Source organism: Echiichthys vipera, assembly GCF_963691815.1.
Source record: "Echiichthys vipera genome assembly, chromosome: 18".
NCBI classification, from domain to species: Eukaryota; Metazoa; Chordata; class Actinopteri; order Perciformes; family Trachinidae; genus Echiichthys; species Echiichthys vipera.
This window is the reverse complement of record NC_139843.1, coordinates 15,337,423-15,353,867: the sequence shown is the minus strand read 5'-3', so window position 1 is coordinate 15,353,867 and position 16,445 is coordinate 15,337,423. Positions and strand designations below refer to the sequence as shown.

The 16,445-nt window shown below is 42.6% G+C and overlaps 1 protein-coding gene across 2 annotated transcripts in view; it reads right to left on the bottom strand.

Moving 5' to 3' along the window:
- raraa (retinoic acid receptor, alpha a) overlaps nucleotides 1-16,445 on the bottom strand; it is a 151,522-nt gene that overhangs the window by 79,561 nt on the left and 55,516 nt on the right. For both annotated transcript variants that reach the window (XM_083932746.1, XM_083932745.1), the window contains one exon: nucleotides 5,309-6,101. In XM_083932746.1, the coding sequence (XP_083788872.1) occupies nucleotides 5,309-5,462 (154 nt within the window). In that variant the 5' untranslated portion in view covers nucleotides 5,463-6,101. The remainder of the gene's footprint in view (nucleotides 1-5,308; nucleotides 6,102-16,445) is intronic.

Below are 16,445 nucleotides of genomic sequence, written 5' to 3'. Positions count from 1 at the left end.
ATTAACAAGGTCGTTAAGCTGGGGTGAATGAATGAGTACTATGCTGCCATGCTAGATGTGTTTTTACACGCCACGTTTAATAAGCCTGCATCCTCGCCATCAGAGTATCGGCACCCCTCAAATGACTTTCCAATAATGACAACCAGCTTCCCTGAGGTACTGTGAGTGTTTTTCTGAAGTGGAAACGGCTGGTACCTGGTCTGATGAAAGTGCTCCGGTTGATAGCTTGCATGTTTGCGTCATATCCACACACACTTTGGATTGCTGCCAAAAGGGAGCACACTGCAAGTGTTTCTCACTGTCATTATGCTTATCCCTACCACACAGGCTGTGTGTGTGTGTATGTTAAAGTATGTGTTTTGCCACCCATGGAGTGGACTGACATGCACCCTTGATTCCTGCAGACCACCGGCGCAGAGAGGAACCACCTGTCCGTCCAGAAATCAGCACACACACATATAAACAACCTCGCAAACACAAACTTTGCCCAACATTACCATATGCATATTTACCAGTGGTCAGAGCATTCCACCATGGGCTGCTTATTGGGATACGTGACACAAATACACACACACACAAGCTTCCTTGAGGTCTGAAAACATCCTTTCATATTTCTCTTAGTGGCCCAAAAGTACATTCATAAATGCCATAAATGCCTCCTAATAAGTCAAACGAGATGGTGCTCGTGGTGTTAGTCATCCTAGGAAACGCTGCTGTACCAAGCAATTACTGTGGCCTCTGAAACAAGAGTGCTCTGTGGGGAAAAGCCAATTGGTGCGCTATGGCAGCAGGTAGCAAACTCGCTCCATTCATTATGAGCTCTCATAAAACTGTGCTAACGTAATAACACGGTGTTAGAGCTGGTGACAGACAGCAGAAGGCTTTAAAGATAATAGCAGGATCAATAGATGGGGTGTTATCGCTAGATAGTTCCACATGCATAGGGCTGTGAAGGATTCAATCGAAAACACTAATGAAAGTGGCCCATATACATGTGTGTGTGTTTTTTTTGTGTGTGTGTGAGAGAGAGAGAGAGAGAGAGAGAGAGAGAGAGAGAGAGAGAGAGAGAGAGAGAGAGAGAGAGAGAGAGAGAGAGAGAGAGAGAGAGAGATGAGAGAGAGAGAGAGAGAGAGAGAGAGAGAGAGAGAGAGAGAGATAGAGAGAGAGTGTGTGTGTGTGTGTGTGTGTGCAATGAGCTCATTCTATCAGATGTGGATTTTTGGCTTTGTTCAATACAGCAGCCTGCACGTTTGTGGGTGTGCAAGTGTGATCAATCAATAGTGATAATATTCAGTTTAACTAATAAAGCTGCAGGCAATAAATGTAATATCAATATCTGCAACTGATCTGCTCCGGTGCGTAACCTAACCTGATGATTTTCAGATAATGTGATGTGAAGACATAACCCAGGAGGCTTGAGCTGGAGAGCTTCAGAGAGAGAATGTGTTGCAGGCCTGGATTAACCCTTCTGCTCTGCTTGGTCCAAATAATTGCTCTATTGTGGTTTGCTAAAGGAGCCGAGGCAGAAGAACTGGACAACTCTGAGACAGGGGTGGAGGAGGATGAGAGTGAACAGACACCGGAGAGAGAAGAACACAAGAGTTCTAATGAGCAGGATTTTTGGAGGCAAATGAGTTAAGCATTAAAGTTCCCATATTGCAAAGAGTAAGATATTACGTCTTTTTAGATTATAAAGCAGGTCAAGGTGCTATATGAATACTGTAAAAGTATCAAAACGCTCAATCCACAGAGAAATGCACACAGCCTGTATTCAGAAACTGTGTCTTTGAACGAGCCGTCAGGACTTCTGTTATGGTTGTGATTTCACAACTATACTATATAAAGGTAGAAAGTGCTGCTACAGTAAATCCCCTGGAAACACTGACCAATCAGAGCAGATTGGCTTTTTCAGGAGGGGATCTTAAAGTGACCGGAGCCAAAACAGAGAGTTTCAGACAGAGCATTAAAGCCTCTAAACATGTTCTAGTAGAAACCTAAAACACAAACAAGTATGAACCTGAAAAGAAAATAAAGAAATGTACCAAGAGGTGTACCAAAGACACATTGAAGATCCGATCAGGTGGACAGAGTAAATGTAATACTCTATGATCCATATGCAACAACACATATTTCTTGTAAAAACTTGCCTTTCACAGATAAGGACAATATATCTTTTTGACAACAATATGCACAAAGACAAAAACATGGGGTACATGAATACACTTAAGCAAGTGCATTCAAGCCATGTTGAAATCTATCAAGTCCAATTCTCAGCTCTCCTGCCTTTAAACTGACATTGTGTAAATAATTCTCATTCAAGCTCCAAACACTGACTCTTTCTCACCCTCAGCACTCACTCTCTTTCTTCTCTCTTCCTTCACTGCTCGGCATTGAATGGGTTGATGAGGGCTTAGGTGGAGTGTGTGTGAAAATGTGAGAGAGAAGGGGAAAAAAGAGGTGTGAGAAAGAGGGACGGAGGGAGAAATGATCTGCCAGAGAGGGGGATAGGATGAGGAAGAGAAAGGGGTGAAGGTGGTGTCTTCGTGTTATAAGTGTGTATGGAAGGAGACGCATGTGTTTATGTTGCTCTGTGTGTCTGTGTGTGTGTGTGTGTGTGTTTGAATTTTGCCTGCATGCGAGGAGGAGCAGGAGTGAGAGAAAGAGAGCCAGCGTGAAGGGCAAAGGTTGTGTGAGAGAGAGAGAGAGAGAGAGAGAGAGAGAGAGAGAGAGAGAGAGAGAGAGAGAGAGAGAGAGAGAGAGAGAGAGATGAGAGAGGAGACGAGAGAGAGACGAGAGAGAGAGAGAGAGAGAGAGAGAGAGAGAGAGAGAGAGAGAGAGAGAGAGCGCTCATCAGGAAGCTGTGGTGTCCCTGGCTCTCTAGTGTTTACAGACAGGTAATGTTTGTCCAGGCAAATGGGAAGGAACCTTGCAGCTCGGCATGGCAAACACTGGGAGAGTGGCCTGACACACACACTCACGCAGATATTCAGGAACAAACACACTTGCAGAAGTGTATAAAGCGGAAACTGGCGTGAGCTGCAGTCTTTTAGAGTGAGGTGAGGTATCATGTATTGAGTAAGTGGTGACTGGGCAGGGCACTAACTGTTCTTCTCTTCCTTTTGCGCTGACTGCAGACGCAAACTCCAGCAGATAGAAAGACAATACACTGACCCCACTGGACCTGTGGGAGTAAGGCCGCAGTCTTCCAGACCTGTACGCGCCAAAACACACACACACACACACACACACACACCGTCTGAACGTCTGAACCAAATGTTTTTCTTCAGTTCATATTGCTGCTGCTGCCACAGACGTTAAATCATCTGGCCAGTGTTCACAGTCTGCTGTGAAATGCAGGGATTGTATAATATTCCACCTGATTAGCAGTCAGTGATGGAGGTGTATTTACTGTTACTGTATTAAAGTCTTAAAATAAATGAAATATCTGCCAGTGCAGTAAAATCATTTCAACCTCTCCCAATATAAATTAAGATGTTTTCAAGAATTTAAGCATCAAATTAAGATTCACACGTTCCACTTGATGAAAACTGCCAGCATGAGATCTCGTTTTTTTCTGTATTTGAGTGCTGCAATCTGCCCCAGTCTGGCCTTCAAGATACTAAAGTGCACCTCCACAAAATTCTTGAAACTAGTTGAGTTGTATGAAATGATCTCATCTGGTGCTGGCAAAGAAAAATAATCGTTACGCAAACTATGAAACTACACAACAGAATGCAAAGAGGTAGAATATGCGCTTTTTATCGTCATTACAATATGGGCTATCTGTCTGAGGACAATTTAGCCTCGGGGGGCAACAGCTAATATTTTGGGCTTTCCCATGTAGCCAGCAGATATCCAGGCTAAGTCTTCCTCTTTGAACGACAGTCATTGTTTACGGTCCGATTAGCAACATGCAACGCAAGAATAGAATTGGAGTTGAGAGATGGTGTCTCTATAAACAGATAAATTGTATATGAATGCAGATAAGTAATAACAAAAAGCAAATGTAAAGCTAAATTGTCGCCAGATGATAGAGGATGGGTTCCGTGATTGCATGACAGCCAATGCGTTTTGCCTCTTTTGCTCTCACACCGACTATTTACCTGAATGTGACCAGAGCCTGCTCAAACACGATTGGCAAGTACCATTCAGGCTACAAACGGAAACTTGACTTCTTCCGCGATTTAAATCTTGTCCTGTTTATAGAGATATTATATATAAAACAGATATGTGCAGATCTTAGACCTCAGGTATTAACATGTGCAATAAACACACTGTGAAAGCCTTAATGGTTCCTTTGTTTTCAGTTTAATCTTCATTTTGTTCAATACAAATAATGTTAGATTAATTTCCTTTGTTTAAGTCAGGCAAAAAGCCAGAATTGAGAAAATTTCTGTTTGTTTATCGCAAGTAATACTGTTACCGTGCTATTCAACATTACTGCAAATGTTTCTGATATCGTGCAGTCCTAGAAAGGAGTTAAAGTAAGCCACTACAACATTTAAATAATGCTTATATGTTAATGCTTCAGTTACAGAACATTCTGAAAGCAGCCACTGTACACAACAAGGACTTTCAATACGTATATATTTAGCTGATAAAATCTCTATCATACCAATATACAGTAGTATGCAAAAGTAAAATCTTCAATGCAGGATGGATGGATGGAGTATTTTTATATGCTGGCACTGTTATCTGAATACTCCATCCACTTCTACTCAGGATGAACAGATGTTTGTATGTAGTAGTAACTACTAAAGTAACTTTACAAATCAGTTCTGAAGGTTTTGATGGATTGTATAAAGGTATTGTAGCATTAAGGTTGACTATAATTATAGTGTTCTGAGATTTATTTTAGGATCACTTGCCAAATTTGTGTTCCCCAAATAGGAAATGCTGCATTCTGGCTGTCCTGCTCCCTTCCTTGTGACCTATGTTGAAATTTCAACGCGTGTGTCTGTGCTGATGTGTGTGGGCTTGTAAATTAAGGACAGCGCTGGAGGCTCTGTGTGTGTGGCTGCTGCTCTCTATTTCCCAACACACTGATCTAAATCTAAACAGGATGAGATGAAATTGTCCTGCAGTGTAACAAATAGACTCAAAGAGACATACATATTGTACACACACACACACAGAAACAGTGTGCCACTGCCACACTGGTAAACCAGGACACAAAGAAAAGTGAATTTTCCTGCTCACGCCTCCTGTCACTCAACAACAAACCTGCAAAACAGCCAGAGTGCGGCCCGGTTCCACATCTGAAACATGAGCCAGTATAGAGTAAGCAAAAATGGTAAATTTTACTTACTGGCTGGTGACGGGGTGCTGTACCCACTGAGGGGCAGTCCTGCCAGGGCTGGAGGCGACAGGCTCCCCAACATATGAGGGAAGAAGTACGAGTAGGTGGGCATGGGGAAGCCGTTGAGGTGGGGGCCTGGCAGCGGGTTTCCCTTCCCAGTCATGATGGCTTAGTCCACCTCCAGTCACAAAACAGACCTCGATTAAAAAAATAAAAAAACACCTGAACGATCTAACGGAGCCGGAGAGGAGTCAGTGTGGATTCCGCTGCTGGGTTAATCCCCCATAGGGACACTGCATGAGTAGATATTCCAAATGGTTGCTTTAGATGTCACCAAGACAAAATCCTCCTGCTGATTTAGTGAATGTATGTTAAGGGTTGGGGTTACTAAGGAAACACAGCTAAAAAGAGACACGGCATAGAAGTATAAAAGAGGACCGTTGAGTGTTTTATCCTTCCTTTCTCTGGTATTGTGAAACAAGCTGAAAGGCCTTATTTGCGAGAGGCGTTGGGAAGGCTGGAAACTAGCATGGCCATTCCTTATCTTCAAGATGAAGGGGAGGGGAGCGTAAGAGACAGAAGGCAAGTCGAGTCAAGAACAGGTGACTTTGATGACTGCAGTCAGGAGGGATGGGAGTGATGATAGTGGTAATGGAGGTACTGGTAGTCGTGATGCTTCCAAGGGATTGTAGATTCCCTCTTCCACTGCAGAGTGCTCTAAGGGAACCCGCAGATCACATGATGCCAAGCCACAGCTCTTCTCCTTGGATGGGCCGCCTCTTTGCAGTCAAACAGCCTCTGCCTGTGAAATGAAAACACAGAGGGAGAGAGAGATCATTTAGTGCTTCAATGACAAGGTAAAGAGATAGTCTCCCTTTGTACTTAAGTGCTTGAGCAAAACAGTTCTTTTCTTTTGACACTAATTAATGGTAATGTCTTATCTGAAATGTAACAAAACACCCCCTCCGCCTTAATTATCTAATGGGGTGTTAAAACTGTGAAGAGAGCAGTGGGTGCGTGATGTCTCCTCGCAGCTTTGTGCGCTCATACACTCGCTCATTAACAGTGACAGTCTACAAATGCTGTGGGAGACGAGCCAAAAACAGAAATGAAGAAAGCAACACAAAAGAAAACTTTGCTAATTACACCAGTCGAAGAAGCCAGAGGTGAGACCCAAGGCGCAGATCTGGGACCACTAGAGATTTCTACTGCAGAGTTTACTTCCAAATTAATAGCAAGACATGTACAAACAGACCTGTAACCACTTCAGAAAGCATGAGCGCCCACAAGGGCACTGACAACTATGCCTGGAGAACACAATTATCATAAAACGGTACACAAGCACCACATTATATACAAGAGTAAGAGAAAAGCTCCTCTTCAAAACAGCTTGTCATAACATGAGCATGACTTATTTTTTTACTGTAATGACCCTTTTATGAGTCGGTCGATGTAATGCGCAGCAGTAAAAGTAAAACCATTGCAACAAACACACGGACTGCACTAAAAAAAAGTAGGAGGAATGTGTCTTTGCATGAACAGTGTTGCTCAGGAATGTGGCACTCTGGCATGAATCACATCACGGACATCGGGGAGGAACTCCTGTAAAGACAGAGGGGTCAAGTCAGATGTTTGTGTGCCTGTTCCCACTTGAATGGTGCACACAAAGCATTAGGATATGACAGCTGAGAGAGGCACATGTGACAAATGAAAGGAAAAACCAACATAAAGTGTGTTGTGGGAATTTTGGATATTTGTAATTCATAATCATAGTTTTGTAAGGTCAGACACAGTTCAGTGTCTCCTCTGTCTCACCTTCTTAATGGATAACGCAAATAACTAACTCTTGATGGTATAACGGCATATGTGTGCATCTGTACCCTGTGTTAGAGACCTTGTGATGAGAGAGGTTCAGAATGTTCAGAATTGTAATGTCTGAGGCATGTTTTGTTTGGTCTAAAGATGTCACCCAACCGAGGCTTAGCTCATGCTATCTATTCTTTTAAAAGACGGAGCACGATTTGGCTCTGTGTCATTCCTGATTCCTGACTCTAGGTTTTGTGAGGAGGCAGGGGTACACGTATTTTTGTCTGCAGAAGAAAATGCTTTGGCAAAAAAAAAAGTGATTCACCAAATGCAGGCAGAGCAGCGTCAATGCTCCAAGTCTCTGAACTGAATGGGCAGACTCCGAAAGATATTCTCTCATTAAGTGAAAATCTCTTATTACTGACCATTTTATGTGGATCGAGCATCAGCCACATGTGAGGATCCACATCAAATCATAATTTTTGTTTATGTGCGCTAATTTTTTGAGTTACACTACTGCTTAAACTCGTGACTTCCTACATAAACAATGAGTGCATTTTAATGTGAAGGCAACCGTGAGACTGTATGTGTGTTTGTGTCTGTCATGAAGTCACGGTGTGGTTAAATTTGAGGTTGATACATTATAACAATGCAATCTCACAAACTGTAATTAAAATACCAACAAACCTAAAAAAAATTATGGTCTATGAATATTTTCACTTATACTTAAAAAGCCAAACCGTGTCCTGTGTGGAAGCATTTGAATTAGATATTATTATCGAGGTTTTCCGTTTGGCATCAGTCATCGATAGGTTCTGAATCATTGACGCTGTAAAATCGGTCCCCACCAACAGCCTCACTGGAGAACTACAATATGTACTTGAAAAGAAACACTGGGCCTCCTGGTGACAAGCTGTGCGCTGGTGAGGCAGCGATACTCTGAATCGTCTTGCATCACATCTCTCTTTCCCGCAGTGTCCTTTGTGTCATGTCTTAAAACTGAAACATCTTCAAGAATGTCTCTTTCTTTGAGTCCTGCTCCACTGTAGCCGTCTTTGATTCCACTGTAACATTCCTTGGTGTAACTGTTCTCAGTGCTAGACCCGTGCAAATCTAGGGTAAAAATTAGCAATAACTTATGAGAATAAGTTACCAAACTACAGTATGTTTGTGTGTGGTTGTGTGAGCATGTATAACGCAGGTTGTGTATGTGGAGCCCTGATATGTTTGTTAATCAGATGAGAACTTTATGGGCCTTATTTTTATTGATCACGCTCTTGTGTGGTCACGGAGTTGCGGGCTGGATGTTGCACTTGTATAGGCCGAAAGCTTTAACAGCATTTTGTAAGGCCCAGGGGAGTTGGATATATTTTTATTTGCTTTTAAAGCCCCTCTCTCTCCTGAGTAGCCAGCTAATAAACCAGAAGAGGGTATACTAACAATGTCCTGTAAGATATTATTTCTGGTTCCATAATACAGACTAATACACAACCATTACCATTATGAAATGCAGCCTTGATACACTCTATACTGCACATTGGTGCGGTCATGCAAAATGCATCAGCATTGTCAAAAATACACACTCAAGTGATGTAAAGCCATATATATTTTAATGCAACGCCCAGAGGCCACAGATGCTGAACCGGGCTTTTGAATGAGGAACTACAACTCACTGGGACACTAGGAAAACCCACAGGCTGGAAATGGGCCACTTCCCTCACCATTATCATTACAACGTCTAGTGTGGGCGCCATAAGAGGCCCTTCTGAATGATAAGCAACATCAAACATTACCGTGCACTTACACCAGCAGCAACTTTGTTGTAGTGCACCCACAGCAACTTCTTTTTTTTTTTACTGATGCCGCAGTACATAGATGGGGATATTGTTGTTTACTACAGAGGAAGCGGCTGCAGCACAACCAGCTTTTCTTATTATATGCAATAGGCAGGAACAGACTAGCAGGACATGAAGGAAGTCATAGTTTCTACTAATAAGGCGTCAGATTTAAACTTGGAACTTGAGAAACATCAGTCAATTGTAAGTCATAATATGAGTGTCGTTTAGAGACATTGAGCCTTTTTGATAAGGATACCGGACAGTTAGCTGCAGACACAAGAGGACATCACTAAAATAAGGCAATTCAGGTCATCAAAGCATAAAGCATGACTATGAATCACTGCATATCAACTAAATGATTAAATTATTTTCCCTATTACGCTACGCTATTTTACAATATTAGTTCTATTAATCACAAATGATAAGAATGTGTGTATATGCTTAATATTTGTCCTACTAATTATTTCAAAAAGCTTTAAAAGTTATTATTGAATCTCACAAAAAACCCTAATATAAATGTATGTGTAGGTTAAAAAAAAATTTAAGCAAGTTAAAACATTGTAAAACGTGGCTCTGTACATATTCGGGACTCTATCGGTTACTGCCAGAACTTTCAATTTAAAAAAAATGTAAAAAAAACCCAAATCTTAGCATAGGAGCATTTAATGAGGCCAAGTGTCTGGAGTTGAGAGCAGGCAAACATTTTCAGATACATGTAAACAATATCTGACTGGTACAGCTGAAGCATTTCAAACGCATTATACAACCAGTGGTCCTTTTTGCACTCATGCATGCATTCACACACAGACTGCGCCCGCTCAAAAGCCACAACAGAGTGTGGACAGAAGCAGAACGTAACTGAGCACCTGCGTAATCCCTCTGCCAGCGGTAAGGACGGACCACATGCGCACAATCCGAGGCACAAAGATCAGACCCACCACAAAATGAGGAATCAAGGCACAATCAAGGGCCCCTATAATCTGCTGTGAAAACGGCACACGCAACACCAAAGCTGGGTAAAGCTGCTGACATGCATTCCACATCCTGCTTCCTGTCAATGTACACAAACCAATCACAGTTCTCACAAACAGCTGTGTACTCTGATCCTATATTGGATAGAGTGGGCTGCAATGTGTGTATATATACAGTATATGCACATATAAACGCAAAAAGAACCTGCTTATGCACGCATGCACTCTTTTAACTCAATCTGCTTCACACACACACACACACTAATGGTGGCAGGCTGGTTCCGCCGGCTGTATGATGCATGTGTTCTATATGATACGGCTGACACACAAGGTCATTGATATGGAAAAGAAGAAAGGGGATCAGTTGTGTGCATAATGGTGTACTTTTGCTGCTCTTCATTGTAACATATAGTTGTGCTTAAGTACTGTCAAGGCGCACGAGACATGTCTCATAAACATGCATAAGTAACTGAAATTGCCAAGATATGGATGTGAAACCAGTATAACAAAGAGGAATGAGAGCTTTTTGTGTGCCAGGGTTACATCATGTATACATGAAACATTAACTCAAACGCTTGCTAACTGCACTTTCGGCTGTACAACTGAGATATGGACAACTGTAGTCTAAAAGCAGAAAAAGATAGCGCAGATTACAGTAAGACGTGATGCAATAGTGCAGCCTACAGAAGCGGGTAAGGACCCTGGGGGCCTAGAATCGAGCCATTAACGTAGATCTTTTCGAAGAGTTTCTAACAATTCCTCTGCAGACTCCATTTGTATAGCTTTATCTTTGACCATCATATAGCTAACCCATATCTGCGACATTCATTTCAACATACTCAAGAGCATACAGGCAAGGTGCTGTATGGGGGGCAGCTCCTGAGGGAATGTATGTGATCACTTACAGTAGAAGGGAAAAATCAACAAACAATCTGGGTCACTTGGTCTTAACTCTGTGTTGTTACAGGCAGAGAGAAGGGAGGGTCAGAGATCATGGGGCACGAGAGACCGTAATTGGTTGTGACAGCAAACGCTGAATTAATAATCTGAAAAAGCAGAAAATGGCAGCGTGAGGTCGGAGTGGACAACACAGGAAACAGCCATAGGGGATGGTGAATGCAACGCGTGACATACAGAGACACTCTGCTTGTACATAAATAGACAGATGTGCGCATATGAACGTGCACGCAGTTCAGCACATACGCACAAAGTTCAAGAGGTCACTGAAAAAGTAAAATAGACACCGGTAGTTGTCAAGAGATTCTTCAGATGCGCACGCACACGCACACACACACGCACACACGCACACACAGAAAGTATGTGTGTGTGTGTGTGTGTGTAGAGAAATAGAAATAACACACACACACACAACTATATTCTATATCTCTCCTATTGACCAATGATCCATGACGCGGGTGCTGCTAGTGCCACATATCTCTGTGTCAGCAGCAGCTGGTGGTCAGAGGCTACAGCAGCACACTTCAATGTGTTGCTAATGCTATGAAGTCCAGTGGGATTAGACACATGGCTAGGTTAATGCTACACAAAGCACCATTATGCAAGATGGCTCCATGTAGCATGTGTCTTTTAGCTGCCAACAAGAGAATTTCAACTTCTTAGAATATACAGTCAATGCTGCTCTAAAGAAAATACTAATGATGTGTAACTTCATTAAACAATGTTAAAGGTCCCAAATTGTAAAAAGTGAGATTCCCATGTGTTTTTTTTTTATTATAAAGCAGGTCTAAGTGCCATATAAATACTGTGAAAGTACCAACACTCTCAACAGAGAAATGCACACAGCCTGTATTCAGAAACTAAACTGTGTCTTCAAACGAACCATTAGGACTGCTGTACGGTTGTGATGTCACAACTGTATTAAATATAGCTAGAAAGTGTAACTACAGTGCCCTTACACTCATTCCCTGGCTGCAGCGGCCGTGCAGATACAATGAGAGCTTAGATGCAGAAGAAATACTGACCGGTCACAGCAGACTGGACTTTTTCAGAAGGGGGGCTTAAAGAGACCGACACTGCTGAGATATGTATTTAAGCTTACAACAGCCTGAGGTAACACATATAATAAAAACACAGTTTGAAGTCAATTACTCTCATTGGATATGATACCTGCCACTTAATTAATGTTGCTCTTTTCCTGTCATTTTGAATATCAATGTTTCAAATGACTGACATGCTGCTTCACTTTTACTTTTGTAATTGTCTTTGGTTATTTCCACCATGATGTCATAGTATTTCGCTGTTTAAGGTTGAGAAACAGACGATTTAGACTTTCTCTATAATGGCCTCCACATAAAACCCACATCGACATGTACAAAAGCCTCTCCACAGGGAAGGCTACAGGCCGCCAGCTCAGAGTGGATGACAGTCTTTACCAGCGCAGAGTGAGCTCCAACTCCAGCCTGTATGGCTTTGCAGTGTTACACATAATGGAAATCGCTCAAGCACGATGCATTGAAATTTTTATGAGGACAGCAGTGTGGGTGGATGCATACGTCAGAAGTGAGATGTGACATTGCAGGAGAGAATGTGTATGCATGAGTGTGTACGTGTGTGTGTTACAAGTGTAATGATGTGCATGTGTGAGACACAAACGTGTGTATATATCAACAAGTGCCTGGGCGTATGTTGTATGCGGTCACGCATGCAGCCTGTGTGTGTGGATGTGCTTATTAATGTGTGCCCAAACCCTGTCCTGAATCACATTTGCATGTCATGTTATTGCCCTGGGGAGCGTCTTACACTACGCTGCATTTACTGTACATTACTAGCTCAGATGAGATGGGATTTTGCATAAAGAGTAGCCCACATCTGCGAGGAATTGATGCTGAGTGGGACATTTTGACACATCACTAACACAGGACTTCAGCTGATGTGAATTATTCAGGCCAGAAAAAGGTAATGCAAGGCTAGTGGGAAGCCTGGGAGTCAGAGAATTCTACTAATAGTTTGCACTGCCTTACCTTGGATAACCTTCTTACCAAAAGATGGTGGAGATTTATCACGCATCTCAACGGAGAGGTAATGAACAAACAGGGCAGAGTGGAGATGTTGTATTGATACCATCCACTTACATTTGACAATGCAATGCAAAAATAATTGTTCTAATGTGTAACATCTAGACCAGGGGTGTCCAAACTACGGCCCGCGGGCCAACTTGCACAGGAATGTGTTGTAATTCTTAGTTTCAACACAAGGTGGAGCGTCAGTTTTCAACAAGGCAGGTTTTCCACTAAATAAAATAAATAAAAGAAAACATTTGCCAAGGGAAAAATGGGAGAACCAAAGAAACGCAAGATAGCAAGTGAGTGAAGAAAATTTCAGACACGGTGGAAATATTAATATTTCTTCATAAAATTCAAGGGGAAAGTGTTGCAGTGATGAAAGACTATAATGTGCAAAGACACTATGAAACCAAAGATCAGACCTACACGTCCTACACGTCCTACACTGGTGCTGCGCGAGAATAGAAAGTTAAGCAAATGGTAGCTAGCCTGTTAGCTCAACAGCAGTATTTTCTCCGTGCTAACAAAACACAAGAAACTGCCACAATAGCAAGCTATAAGGTAGCTCAGCTCATAGCGAGGCACAGGAAACCTTTCTCTAATAAAAAAATAGAAACGGAAATAGTTGGAGTAATCCACTTTATCTCTACACCATTAGCATGCAACATATATTCCACTGTATGGTGGATTATCCCTTAATCCCTTATTTTGATATAAGTAAAATATCAAATAAATTCAAGCTCTTCCAAACTAACTGACCCCAATAAAACTTCCACCTCAGTGCTCCTTCCACTTGTGTGCCTTCAAGATGGTCAGAATCATAGCGAGCTGAGGCATTGTGGATGAGGGAGCAGGAGGTGGGAGCTACTTCTCAATGACAGCCAGAAAGTGTGGCGCAAGAAGGCTAAAGGGTGCTAAGTGCACATCCAGGGCGGTGAGAATCCTCAGTCGTTTTGCCAAGGCCCCCTGTGGGGTGAATCCACTTGTCAGCGAAGCAGGCTGGGTGACATTTCTGCTTCACCTCAGAAAGGTCAGCCTTTAATTATCTCAAATGCCAGCAAGCACTGCACCTGCAAAAAATAAACCCAGGGATGAGCTGTGTGTGGGTATCTGTGTGTGTGTCAGGATAAGTTGGTAGCCTGCTTCCTTCACACATAATGAGCGCTGCTGCGGCTGTCCGTGCAGAACTGGACCATCTGCCTACCTGCATGCATACGGGCCCATAAACACACATTCACAGCCAAACCATGACAGATGCACACCCACACATTAACTGTGCCAACCAAAGTCAATAAAATGCACAACTAAAGTCGCCCGCCAACCCGCCCGTTAAATAAAGAGTATCAGGAGAAGACGGTTAAATCCCAGGAACAGCGGCAGCTTCTAAGAACGTCTGTGTTAAAATAGGCTGCCGACAGGGTAGGTAGACAGATTATAGACCTATAGATAGAAGTGTAGCATGGGCTGGTCCTTCTGCTAAATCAGCCGTGTGATGCACGGCTGAGATTAGTTTCTTTTTTTTTAATCAATATTAAGACATCCTTGTGAAAATTAGATGTTAAACAAGCCAAATTATTTCCAGTGAGAATGCAGTTGGTGACAAAACTCCAGGCATATCTGGCAGAGCATGACATGCGGTGTTTGCTTTTGAGCCACTCACTGTAGCTATTCAGCTCAGTCAATATTTGCAGGGGGCTATGGTAACAGAAAGCTCCCACACCCACATAAACACACTGCCCTGTACACTTAACACTCTGCCTCACACATACACAAAAAACCAACACTCTGCCCAGAAAGTCCCACTCGTGCTCAAAGGAGGTCGGGGGAGACAAAGGGCCATAGATCATCGGTGAGGACGGCGTGCGGCGAGCTCCTTGTGTCCAGGTTTTTCCAGCATTTTTTTTTTTTTTTCTCACTCACTCTGAGAAAACATGGAGGGCTGGTCCCTATTGTTTACACAGCTGGCTCGATGGAAAGGATTGCTTAATATGAAATATGAAGAGAGCGGAGAGGTTAGAGCTGGGAAGAAAAGCGGGAAGGGAGCCAAGTGAGAGAGGTGTGGGGGTTTTGGGGGGAGGTGGGGTGGGGGGGGATCTGCTCCGGACCCAGGGACGAAGGGATAGAGCAATATAAATGCAGGGGGAGAGGAGGGAGTGGTGGGAGAAGAGGAGGCAAAAACTTCAAAAGGAAACAACACAGTGACAGGGAGAAAGCAATATGACAAATCTGGGAGGAAAAGGAGAGCACACGCAGAAGGTCCAGGGAGACTAAATGAGGAGCAAAGTGAGAGCAAACAGAACATGGAGCAGAAAACCCTGAGGTTTCCTAGTGGTGAGGGAGCCATGCCTCCTGCGGTTTGGGGTCTGTAGTGCATGTTATCCTTTCCCAACAGTTACACACTGCTTCCACTCGTTCAGTCCTGCCTCATCAGCCCTCTGGTACTGTCCTGGCAGCCCCTTGTTTCCTAAGCTCCTTCTCTTTTAACACTTTATCTGACAAAACCTCAGACTCTAAAGTTTCTTTGAAATGTTACTTCGGGTTATTATCTTTGCCGGGAAGGAGCCAATGTCTTCAGATTCTTCTTCATTATTGGCTGATTTGCAGATTTTTTTATTTCTTGATTAATCATTTCATCTGTGAAATGTTAGGAAATGGTGAAAGGTCACATTTTCTTCTCATTTTCAGGTTCATACTTGTATTTTGGGTTTCTACTAGAACATGTTTACATGCTTAAAAGTTAAAAAAACACATTATTGTTCTCATAATGTCTGTCTGACTACACCTGTATTCACCCTCTGTCTGAAACGCTCCCTTCTCGAAAAGAAGTCCTGACAACTCGTTCAAAGACACAGTTTCTGAATAGGGGCTAGGTGCACTTCTCTTTGGATTGAGCATTTTCATACTTTCACTGTATTTATTTAGCACCTCCACCTGCTTTATAATAAAAATAGACATGGAAATCTCACTTATAATACCACAATTTCCTGAAGTACCCGCTGACTAATTTAATAGCTTTTGAGCAGTAAGAAGCAATTAGTTTTTTTATATATTTCTTTGTAACATAATAGAAAATAAAGATGTAAGAGCCGCACTGCCTTACTCAACTAAAGGACAATCTTCACTATGAATATTTACTTCACTGTTGGATAAAATTAGCCTGAGATCATTTGTAAATGGAAGACTGAATAGTAATTATTGTGAAGTAGAAAGTGCACTTCTCTATTGGCTGGTAACAAAAACAATGTTTTTTACAGCCAGGGAGCCTATGTATTAGCTGGTTCGTGTGTGTGTGTGTGTGTGTGTAGGGGGGGTCCTCCTCCAACACAGTTCCAGCTTGCAGAAGAGGCCAGGCACAAATGAAGTCCATATTTCTGAACAGGACTCCAACAGACTCAACACACCCCACCCGCTGACAGCCCCCCCCCCCCCCCACACACACACACACACACACACAGAATAACTATATTCAAAACACTTAAGCTGTCATATTCCATATGCATAAACAAAG